Here is a 12,528-nt window from a genome sequence, read left to right as displayed (position 1 = left end):
TACAGGGAGAGCCCTGTGAGGTGTGTTTCATGTTGTACCGTATAGCCTAATACAGTAGGCCTGACAAAGTTGCTTTAACAAAGTTATCTCTCTCTCTCTCTCTCTCTCTCTCTCAGGGTTTTTACTAAGAGGAAGACGGGTGGTCGTAAAGTGGCAGCCTCTCGTACCTCCAGCCGGGCCAACAGCGTGGCTAGCACCACTAGCAGCAAGACTAGTACAGTGGAGCCACCCATCAATGCTGAGGACTACATTGGTACGGTTCACACCACTTCCTACATCCACTGTCTTAATGACACTCACTCAGTTACTTTCACTGTCTAAGCCTATTCTGTATACTTTGTATTGCAGCTGCCTGTTTGTCTATGGTTATAGTTAGCTATTATGGCTATTCAAAACTGACCGTCTGACTCTCTCTATTTGTCCCCGCACACCCTGCCTTTCAGGGGTCTTAAGCTTGGGTCAGAGGAGGAAGACCTTCCAGGAACCTCCAGCCCCAGCCCCGGCCCCGGCCCCCAGCCTGAAGCTGGTTCCCAGCCCCAGGGGCTTCTCATCCTGCCAGACTGGCCTGAACCAGGCCCAGAGCCAAAGCGCCGTAGACAGCTCTGGTTACTCCTCTTCAGAGGCAAGACGTTACAGAGGATACTCTGGAGACTCCTCCTTAGGCAAACAAAGGGTTAGCGCCAACCAGAGCTCTGGCAGCAACAGGACAAGCGCCAGTGCCAGCCGGAGTGAGTAGTGTGTGTGCTAACTTTACCTGCTAGCGTAGCATTAGCTTGTCTCTATGCTTGTAGCTTGTTTGTTAACGTTAGCTTTATCTCTGTCTTCTCCTGTAGCCCCTCCGTTTGTCCCGGCCGATGTGAGGAAGGCCGTTCTAATTGCCATCCTCCTCATCCTGTTGACCTTCGGTGAGTGACATCACACCACAGAATCAGACCGTCTATAGTTCTATAGAACTGCCATGAAAAGAATCAACAGCACTGTTACTTTATTGGTGCCAGCAGTACATTGTACACAGATGACATGCCTAACAATAGTACTTACTGCCAATTGAAATAACAGAAGTACAACACATACAACCCATTGTTGACGATCAATAATGTTCTAAATGTTGTCTGTGTAACCTGTCCTGTATGATAATGTGCTCCTTAGAGTATTCAAGTCTATTCTACCCCTCTCTGCTAGGCTGCTGGCACCTTGCCCCCTTGGTATGGGCCTCCCTGACTCCAGCCCTGAATGTTATGACTATGACCCAGAACCGACCCGTCATCACCCCGACTCCACCACCTGTCTTCACTCCGCCTCCCAAGGCTATGGTAGGATCTGATGGGACCGCATACCCGCCAATAATCTCTCTTTCTCTTGATTTGATAGGATGCTGCATTGACGCTCTCCATGTGTACTCCTGGATTGTACAATAAAAGCTTGTTTGTTGAAACTCTTTCTGCAGGATGGAGCTTCGGTATTTAATTCTGCTCTGGAAGCTAAGATGAACACCATCCTGGTAAGGGAGACAAAGAGAGAATGCACAAATATACAGCATTTGGGTGTATTCATTGGGTTAACTGACTTGTGTACGTGTTCTCCCGCAGAGAGAAATAGAAATTCTTAAGAAGAAGGAACACCAGCAGAAATTTGTGACCGAGGTGAGTACTCTACAGTGCAGTATTATTTGGAATGGGGTGTCATAAGGTCCTATAACAGTCTAGTATGGAGAACAGTGTTTCAGTTATAGATGTCTATTGTAGTGTAGTATATGTGTAATAGGGAGTGATTTATAATACCCCATAATGACAAAGCAAAAACAGGTTTTTAGACATATTTGCAAATGTATTATAAATAAAAAAACGGAAATATCACATTTACATAAGTATCCAGACCGTTTAGTGAGTACTTTGTTGAAGCACCTTTGGCAGCGATTACGGCCTCGAGTGTTCTTGGATATGACGCTACAAGCTTGGCACACCTGTATTTGGGGAGTTTCTCCCATTCTTACATTTACATTACATTTACGTCATTTAGCAGACGCTCTTATCCAGAGCGACTTACAAATAGGTGCATTCACCTTATAGCCAGGGGGATAACCACTTTACAATGTTTTTTTAATTTAATTTTGTATTTATTTTTTGGGGGGGTTGGAGTAAGGGGGGGGGGGTAGAAGGATTACTTTATCCTATCCCAGGTATTCCTTAAAGAGGTGGGGTTTCAAATGTCTCCGGAAGGTGGTGAGTGACTCCGCTGTCCTGGCGTCGTGAGGGAGCTTGTTCCACCATTGGGGTGCCAGAGCAGCGAACAGTTTTGACTGGGCTGAGCGGGAACTATGCTTCCGCAGAGGTAGGGGAGCCAGCAGGCCAGAGGTGGATGAACGCAGTGCCTTCGTTTGGGTGTAGGGACTGATCAGAGCCTGAAGGTACGGAGGTGCCGTTCCCCTCACAGCTCCGTAGGCAAGCACCATGGTCTTGTAGCAGATGCGAGCTTCAACTGGAAGCCAGTGGAGTGTGCGGAGGAGCTGGGTGACGTGAGAGAACTTGGGAAGGTTGAACACCAGACGGGCTGCGGCATTCTGGATGAGTTGTAGGGGTTTAATGGCACAGGCAGGGAGCCCAGCCAACAGCGAGTTGCAGTAATCCAGACGGGAGATGACAAGTGCCTGGATTAGGACCTGTGCCGCTTCCTGTGTAAGGCAGGGTCGTACTCTCCGAATGTTGTAGAGCATGAACCTACAGGATCGGGTCACCGCCTTGATATTAGCGGAGAACGACAGGGTGTTGTCCAGGGTCACGCCAAGGCTCTTCGCACTCTGGGAGGAGGACACAATCTCACAAACACACATCTTCTCTGCAGATCCTCGCAAGATCTGTCAGGTTGGATGGGGAGCGTCGCTGCACTGCTATTTTCAGGTCTCTCCGGAGATGTTAGATCGGGTTCAAGTCCGGGCTCTGGCTGGGCCACTCAAGGACATTCAGAGACTTGTCCCGAAGCCACTCCTGCGTTGTCTTGGATGTGTGCTTAGGGTCGTTGTCCTTCGTTGTTTCATCAGACCAGAGAATCTTGTTTCTCATGGTCTGAGAGTCCTCTAGGGGCCTTTTGGCAAACTCCAAGCGGGCTGTCATGTGCCTTTTACTGAGGAGTGGCTTCCGTTTGGCCACTCTACCATAAAGGCCTAATTGGTGGAGTGCTGCAGAGATGGTTGTCCTTCTGGAAGGTTCTCCCATCTCCACAGAGGAACTCTGGAGCTCTGTCAGAGTGACCATCGGGTTCTTGGTCACCTCCCTGACCAAGGCCCTTCTCCCCCGATTGCTCAGTTTGGCCGAGCGGCCAGCTCTAGGAAGAGTCTTGGTGGTTCCGAACTTCTTCAATTTAAAAATGATGGCGGCCACTGTGTTTTTGGGGACCTTTAATGCTGAAGAAATGTTTTGGTACCCTTCCCCAGATCGACGCTTCGACACAATCCTGTCTCGGAGCTCTACGGACAATTCCTTCGACCTCCTTGGTTTTTGCTAAGACATGCACTGTTAACTGTGGGACCTTATATACACAGGTGTGTGCCTTTCCAAATCATGTCCAATCAATTGAATTTAACATAGGTGGACTCCAATCAAGTTGTAGAAACATCTCAAGGATGATCAATGGAAACAGGATGCACCTGAGCTCAATTTCGAGACTCATAGAAAAGGGTCTGAATACTTACGTAAAGACGTTTTTCTATTTATTTTTGTTTGTTTTTACATAAAAAAAAAAAAAAAACATGTTTTCACTTTGTCATGATGGGGTATTGTGTGTAAATTGATGAAGATTTGATTTGATTTGAACCATTTTAGAATAAGGCTGTAACATGTATATGTTTGCCTTCCAAAAGTATTCATCCCCCTTGGCATTTTTCCAATTTTGTTGCATTACAACCTGTATATTTAAATTGATTTTTATTTGGATTTCAACAAATTCAAAAAAAATATATAACGGAAAAGTGGTGCGTGCATATGTATTCACCCCCTTTGCTATGAAGCCCCTAAATAAGATCTGGTGCAACCAATTACCTTCAGAAGTCACATAATTAGTTAGATTGCACACAGGTGTACTTTATTTAAGTGTCACATGATCTCAGTATATATACACCTGTTCTGAAAGGCCCCAGAGTCTGCAACACCACTAAGCAAGGGGCACCACCAATCAAGCGGCACCATGAAGACCAAGGAGCTCTCCAAACAGGTCAGGGACAAAGTTATGGAGAAGTACAGATCAGGGTTGGGTTATAAAAAAATATCAGAAACTTTGAACATCCCACGGAGCACCATTAAATCCATTATAAAAAAATTGAAAGAATATGGCACCACAACAAACCTGCCAAGAGAGGGCCGCCCACCAAAATTCACAGACCAGGCAAGGAGTGCATTAATCAGAGAGGCAACAAAGAGATCAAAGATAACCCTGAAGGAGCTGCAAAGCTCCACAGCAGAGATTGGAGTATCTGTCTGTAGGACCACTCCACAGAGCTGGGCTTTATGGAAGAGTGGACAGAAAAAAGCCATTGCTTAAATAAATAAATAAGCAAAAATGTTTGGTGTTCGCCAAAAGGCATGTGGGAGACTCCCCAAACATATGGAAGAAGGTACTCTGGTCAGATGAGACTAAAATTGAGCCTTTTGGCCATCAAGGAAAACGCTATGTCTGGCGCAAACCCAACACCTCTCATCACCCCGAGAACACCATGTTTTTCATCGGCAGGGACTGGGAAACTAGTCAGAATTGAAGAAATGATGGATGGCGCTAAATACAGGGAAATTCTTGAGGGAAACCTGTTTCAGTCTTCCAGAGATTTGAGACTGGGACGGAGGTTCACCTTCCAGCAGGACAATGACCCTAAGCATACTGCTAAAGCAACACTCAAGTGGTTTAAGGGGAAACATGTAAATGTCTTGGAATGGCCTAGTCAAAGCCCAGATCTCAATCCAATTGAGAATCTGTGGTATGACTTAAAGATTGCTGTACACCAGCGGAACCCATCCAACTTGAAGGAGCTGGAGCAGTTTTGCCTTGAAGAATGGGCAAAATTCCCAGTGGCTAGATGTGCCAAGCTTATGGAGACATACCCCAAGAGACTTGCAGCTGTAATTGCTGCAAAAGGTGGCTCTATTAAGTATTGACTTTGGGGGGGTGAATAGTTATGCACGCTCAAGTTTTTCTGTTTTCTTGTCTTATTTCTTGTTTGTTTCACTAAAATATATATTTTGCATCTTCAAAGTGGCATGTTGTGTGAATGAAATGATACAAACCCCCATAAAATCAATTTTAATTCCAGGTTGTAAGGCAACAAAATAGGAAAAATGCCAAGGGGGTGAATACTTTCGCAAGCCTGTGTGTGTGTGTATGTTTTGTACTATAGAAGTGTTGTATATTTACGTATATGGTTGAGATGTAGTCTTTGTGCTCGTCTATCCCAACAGATGGTAGAGAGACTGCAGACAGACTTGGCAGATGTTAGGACGGACGTGAGGGACGTGAGAGTGAGAGTGGACAGGTGAGTGTGTGTGTGTGGCTGGCCCCATCCAGAACCTACCCCTAGCCTCTACCTCCTGCCCCTACCCCTAGCTCCTGCCCCTACCTACTACCCCTAGCCTCTACTTCCTGCCCCTGCCCCTACCCCTAGCTCCTGTCCCATGCTCCCCAGGGTTGAGTATGTTCCAGTTATAGTAACATTCTCCTCCAACAGTAGATCTCTGGGCACTTGGGAAGATTGAAAGGATTGAAAACCTACTCTCATGCTTTTTCTATTGACCGATCTAATGTCCCAACCTTGGTTGCAAAACAAACTTTGTCTTAAATCCAATCTTGACTTAACCTTTAAGAATGTTTTGTGAGTTTGCTGTCACAGGGGGTTGAAAGAAGATAAATTAACATCTCTGTTTCTCACTGGACAATTAAGTTATATTGTATTCTTTTCTATTGTAGTGTGAATCCGCTGGATTGGGAGCATCGTTTGAGCCAGCAGACAGCCGGCTTCACCAGTCAGGTGGGCGAGCTGAAGGACCAACACACACACGTCAGGCAGAGAGTCGCTTCCCTGGAGGACCAGAGTGCCACGGTAATGTACACAAAACACACATACTCAGTCAAATTTGTAGCACTGAACTTTTGCACTTTCTTAAAAGTGGTTCTGCATAAGAACTGGTGCTAAATATCTAAAATGTGAATGGATGAGTCCAAAATGGCACCCTATTCCCTACATAGTGCACTACATTTCACATTTTAGTCATTTATCAGACGCTCTTATCCAGAGCGACTTACAATACATTTTGACCAGAGCCCTATGGTAGTGCACTAAACAGGGAATGGGGTGCCATTTGGGACACAGTCAATTATGAGCCTTCCTAACCTAATGGATGTGGTCTCTCTGTGTTGTGTAGCTGGGGCAGCAGGTCTCCTCTATTCAGAACCAGCTTCCTCCAGCTCCCAACCCCACCACAGCCAACACACACCTGACCTATGAGCTCAAAGAGACCATGGCCAAATGGCTGCGTGAGAATGTGCCCCAGAACGAGCCACGGATGGTGAAAGAGGTTGTGAAGGACTGCAGTCCCCTATTGGCCGACAGGATGCCGGACTTTGCCTTAGAGTCCCAAGGTGCCAGCGTTGTGAGCACACGGTGTTCTGAGACTTACCGTACCCGCTCGGCATGCGTGTCCTTCCTGGGTGTACCCCTCTGGTACCCCTCTGAGAGCCCCCGCACCGTTATCCAGGGCCAGACGGTGCAGGCTGGGAAGTGCTGGGCGTTCCACGGAGCGCAGGGCACCCTGGTCATCGCCCTGTCTCATCCTGCCCACATCACCCACGTCACCCTGGAGCACCTGCCCGTCTCCAACGCCCCCACCGGACGCATCGACAGTGCGCCCAAGGCCTTCTCTGTCTATGTGAGTCATCTCTGACCTCTGACCTCTGGCCCTTCCCTGACACACTATTCAGTGCATAACTTTTGCCCAGAGCCACATCTACATAATCTACTGTTGAGGATTTCCTACAGAGATGTTTAGAGCAGTATGGTGAATATCTTTAACGCTGATGACTCGTTTCTGTCTTTAAAAATCGGACTCCTCCCTCTCTCTGTGCAGGGTATGTCCACTGAAACAGAAGATGGCATCTGGCTGGGAACCTTCACTTATGATCAGCACGGAGAGCCAATCCAGACCTTCCAACTGCCTGTGAGTCCCAAAATTCTATCTTAGCCTGGGTTGTATTCATTAGTGCACACCGTTTCAAAATTAAGCAAAACATTTTGCTACAGAAAATGTGTGTTTCTTATTGGACAAGTTCAGGTAGTCCCTCCCTCCTTTCAGTTTTTCTTCCATTTGGTGCCTAGTGAATACGACCCCCAGTTAGGCAACCTAGGTTATTTTTGGTTGGCGTGACGTTAGTCGGGCTTGATGTTTATGCAACAGACTATAGCTGAAATAAGCCTGGAATAGAACTGGACTAGGACCATAGAACTAAGTTCTAACTACCTAGCTAGTAACTACTGTTGACCCTAATGCAATATCCATTCAGTCATCTAACCTTTTCTCCTTGTTCTCTCTGTCAGAACCCTACCAGGGCTGGCTATTATTACGTGGAGCTGCGCATTCTGAGTAACTGGGGTCACCTGGAGTACACGTGCGTGTACCGCTTCCGTGTGCACGGACACATGGCCGCCTCTTCCAAGTGAGAGGGGTTCACCGTCCACCCCAACCGCAGACCTCAGAGGCTTCGCTTTCATATCGGAGCAATTTTTTTTGGTTGCATCTCAACATTATGACGGACCATTCTAAATAAATCCCTCTATTTGGCATAATCCGGGTGGTTTCCTAAACTGGCTTCTGCTTGGTGTGAGGTCAGAGGTTAGTAGGGTTAAAGTTACAATTTGCAGTTTCATTTCTGGAAGAGGTATTGACCTGGCTAATAGGAGTGAGGGGATGTGCTTTTGAGAGCTACAAATTGAACTGTTTGTGTGCGTGTGTACGCTTTTGAGCATAGATTATTTGTTTGCATTTTAACCCCCGGCCACAGCGGACAAATATTTCAGATTGTACTTTGAATGTGTGTGTATGACAATCCTTCCTGTGTTACTGGGCTCTTATTCAGTTATTTAGTTTTATTTGATCTGTATCTTACAATTATAAAAAAAATTATACAAAGGTTTAATTATGTTTTAAAAAGAACGTTGTTGGATGTATATTTTGCAAGTATCGAGATGTATTTTATTAGGCCGATAAGAATTGGATGTAATATGCTTGTAAATGTATTATTTTCTGTTGGTCTGAATGGTTAAAAGTCTTGACGCACCTTGTCAATAGGCTTCCTATTACAGGATGTACTATATGATTGTAGATGCTTGCTACTTTGCATTTGGTAATGCACTGGTGTTTCAATTTCCTTATAATAATACCAACTACAGAGAAATAGACAAGTACACACTGAGGGTGGAACGTATTGTCTGAACAAAAAAATACAGCTAAGTTTACATGGCTTGCAGCATTTATTTTCGTTTTATTTTAAGTCATAATTCTTTTCAAATGTGGTATTCTTACCAATTTTGATCAGTTTAATAGTAGTGTGCGCACGTTTAGCATTTTTACAGATGCAAGGTACAAATCATAGAAAATAAATACATAATTTTTCTCTACCAATTTTACTGCAATACTTGAATAACTCTTTCACCTCAAAGCAATGAGTCCATTGCAATGATGTCTAAATATCAGGCTTTTCTACTTCTAAAGATTTGTAAATAGTAAAAAAAGTTTGAAATAATCAGGAACATTTTATTCATGTTTTTAAATCATTATGTTTACAATTACAGTATTATGTGCACCATTTTAGTGGTAGCTACAGACTAACAAAAGACAAGAAGGACATATACAGAATGATTAGCTCTCAAAAGCATTTTTTGAGGTATTTTGTTTTTATCTGATGTTACGGCAGTGAAACATCGTACTTAACTCTGGGTCAATTTTAAGTTTGTCCAAATACAACAGAATATAAGTAAAGAATTTATCCATAGGAATGCAGTTCAATACCTGTGTATGACATGTACTCTGAAATTGCACTTCAATTATTTTGGGTTACTTTTCTGCAACAATGCTCTTTGACAGAGCGGCATTTTGACAGGTACATGATCAGATGTTTAGAATTGGGACATACTTAACCAGGTGCGTGTTATATTGGCACGAAATGGGATAAAACATTTTGAAACAGGGTGAGTGAAACAGGAAAGTAGTATGTGAACTTGTTTAAGAATTCTGAATTGTTTTGTGTTGCAACATTTTTGCTACATTGTGCCCAACTGAATACGGCACAGGTGAACATAATGCTCATGATATTGGTTTGTATTTATTTAATCATGTGCATATCAAACATAATTGAATTAAGAACATTGTGTTATTTATTTGTTTTTCAAATACTCAGTGGTCTATATATGATATTGATTTGCTATTGATCAGGTCATTGATAATGCATCGATATTGTACCATGTAATTAATGCAGGGTAATGTAAAATGACTGCACAAGTCTTCCCTTGGACTGTTATATCCAAGTCCAGGCACTCGTGTGGACTATTAAAATATATCAACGCGTATTGGCTTACTGCGTCTGATACAAAATGGAGGAGATGCAATTATATAGCCTTGACTCACTTGGAATCAGACACCCTGATGAAGGCCTAAGCCAATATGCATTAGTGTATTTTAATAATGTTGTAGCCCATTCATTTTTTTAATGGGCTTTTTAATGAAAGGCTTTCTAACTTTCAAACCCACCAGGTGCCTTGACTTGGATTGTTTATGCCACTTAGCACCTATTTGTGGTTATCATTTATCCATTATGCTTTTCAAGTCCTATTCCCCTCAAAGAGCACCTGTGGTTGTTTTGGAATACCTGAAGCGCTTCTGCTACGTTTTCTTTCTTCTTCTCTTCGAGGTGTTATAGACATTGGAGTGACAAATAAAACTTAACAACCGTGTTGCCTTTTTCAACTGATTATTTTAACTCAAATTGCTCAGCAATGCTTTTAAAGTAAAGCTACAGTGCCTTCAGAAAGTACCCCTTGCCTTATTCAACATTTTGTGTTACAGCCTGAATTCAAAATGGATCAAATCAAAATAAAATCACCCATTTACACAATACCCCATATTGACAAAGTGAAAACTTGTTTTTAGACATTTTCGCACATATCTCATTTACAGAAGTATTCACGCCCCTGAGTCAATACTTTGTAGAAACACATTTGGCAGTGATTACAGCTGTGAGTCTTTTGGGGGTAAGTCTCTTAAGAGCTTTGCACACCTGGATTGTACAGTATTTGCCGATTGTATTATTTTTATTCTTCAAACTCTGTCAAGTTGATTGTTGACCATTGCTAGACAGCCATTTCCAAGTTTAGCCATATATTTTCAAGTAGATTTGAGTCAAAACTGTAACTCTGCCACTCAGGAGCATTCAGTGTCGTGTCGTCTTGGTAAGCAACTCCAGTGTAGATTTGGCCTTGTGTTTTAGGTTATTGTCCTGCTGAAAAGTGAATTTGTCTCCCAGTTTCTCTTGGAAAGTGACATAACATAACACTTTGTATTCAGGACAAAAAGTTCATTTCTTTGCCAATTTTTTTACAGTATTAGTTAAGTGCCTTGTTGCAAACAAGATGCATGATTTTGAATATTTTTATTCTGTATAGGCTTCCTTATTTTCACTCTCATTTAGGTTAATATTGTGGAGTAACTACAATGTTGTTGATACATCCCCAGTTTTCTCATATCACAACCATTAAACTCTGTAACTGTTGTAAAATCACCATTGGCCTCATGGTGAAATCCCTGAGCATTTTCCTTCCTCTCCGGCAACTGAGTTAGGAAGGACGCCTGTATCTTTGTAGTGACTGGGTGTATTGATACACCATCCAAAGTCTGCTTTTTAAATTTTTACAATTGGTGACCTTTGACCTTTGCGAATAATTGTGGTTGAATCTGTGCTTGAAATTTACTACTCGATTGAAGGACCTTACAGATAATTGGGGGGTAGAGCGATGGGGTAGTTATTCAAAAATCATGTTAACCAGTATTATTGAACACGGAATGAATCCATTTAACTTATGTGATTTATGCAAATGTTTACTCCTAAACGTATATTGGCTTGCCATAACAAAGGGGTTGAATACTTAATGACTCAAGACATTTCAGCTTTTAATTTCTTAATTTCTAAAATTCTCTACAAACAAAATTCCATTTTGACATTATGGGGTATTGTGTGTAGATCAGTGACACAATCTCAATTTAATCTATTTTAAATTCAGGCTGTAACACAACAAAATGTGGAAAAAGTAAAGGGGTGTGAATACTGTCTGACGGCACTGTAAGTAATATGGTGGTTTGGTTTTACATATATTCTTAAATCACTGGGAATCGTATGCCAGTTCTATCCCCATACTCTCTGAAGTGTGCGCCTGTTCACGTCCTATCACAAATTGGTTTAATAAGGACAATTTAGGATTGTTACATCAATTTTTTTACTTTAAAATTAACAAGAGGGTGCTGCTCACCATCAAAATGATACATAGATTTAACTTATGGTGTTGATAGTGTGTGCATGTGCAAACGATGTCTGCCAGTACTGTGCTCTAAAACACAGAAGAAGACATTTTAACACACAATCTCCAGGATGGCAAAGGACTTAACCCCTGATTCACAGAATCTTTCACACTACTGACTTAGTATTTTTTTTTTTTACATTGAGAGTTGCAGCACTCTTCACAGTTCAAACTATCATTTCGATCTCATGGAGTGGTCCCCTTGTTTCCCTTGCAAACTGAGAGGTGAAACCTCTGAACTTCTGCTCCAATGTGCTTTGAAAAGAAGAATAGGAAGGTGGACATGAGCAATCAAGGAAATACAATTGAGATTCACCCCATTAGGTGGAGTGAATGAGTGCATACTTCAGGAAGAGGGGTTGAGAATCAGACCATAGCCAGGGTTATTAGACTGAAGTGCTCTTCCACTGTCCTAATGTGAAGTCAAGGGGCGCGTTTGAGTGGTAAGGCTAAAGCAACCGACTGTAGACGAAAGTGGAAGAGTGAAGTCAGGGGAGGTGCATCTGCGACAGCCGAAAGTCGGACACTAATGTGGTTTTCCAACAGCAACGCACAGATCAACAAGGCAGTGATGCCATTGTTTATAAAGGTTTTTCTTTATAATGTCAAAATAAATGTCTCCAACCCCCATATCACACACTCACAAACTATAAATATATGTGTATACATTGTTGGTGAGAGAGAGCCTCAAATATCACATTCAATTGTACATATCCACTGTGAATCGTGGCAAAAGTTGGTTCATGTTTCAGCAATGTCTTTGATCACGTTCACGTGGGTCAAACAAAAACAACTAATGATTGGTTGACAATAGAACCTCCCACAATGCAGGCGATGGCTGCAGGATGAAGTTGGTGAAGAGCAACTGCAGAAATTTTAAGTTGACTGCAGTCACATGATTTTTTGTAAAGTTTATGCAGTCGTCATGT

The 12,528-nt window shown here is 42.8% G+C and overlaps 1 protein-coding gene across 1 annotated transcript; it reads left to right on the top strand.

Moving 5' to 3' along the window:
* Positions 1-235: 235 nt before the first annotated feature.
* Positions 236-9,976, top strand: LOC311137577 (uncharacterized protein; the record flags this gene model as incomplete). The annotated part of the gene is made up of 11 exons (XM_084172089.1): positions 236-253; positions 464-728; positions 834-905; positions 1,183-1,313; positions 1,448-1,501; positions 1,590-1,643; positions 5,442-5,515; positions 5,947-6,079; positions 6,402-6,905; positions 7,104-7,193; positions 7,571-9,976. 11 exons carry the CDS (start codon positions 236-238, stop codon positions 7,691-7,693), a joined length of 1,518 nt encoding a protein of 505 aa, XP_084028215.1. The 3' UTR covers positions 7,694-9,976.
* Between the last annotated feature and the right edge of the window lie 2,552 nt (positions 9,977-12,528).

The sequence above is a fragment of the Coregonus lavaretus genome (genome assembly GCF_964263955.1).
Source record: "Coregonus lavaretus genome assembly, chromosome: 11".
Taxonomy (NCBI): Eukaryota; Metazoa; Chordata; class Actinopteri; order Salmoniformes; family Salmonidae; genus Coregonus; species Coregonus lavaretus.
This window is presented reverse-complemented; position numbering and strand designations above follow the sequence as displayed.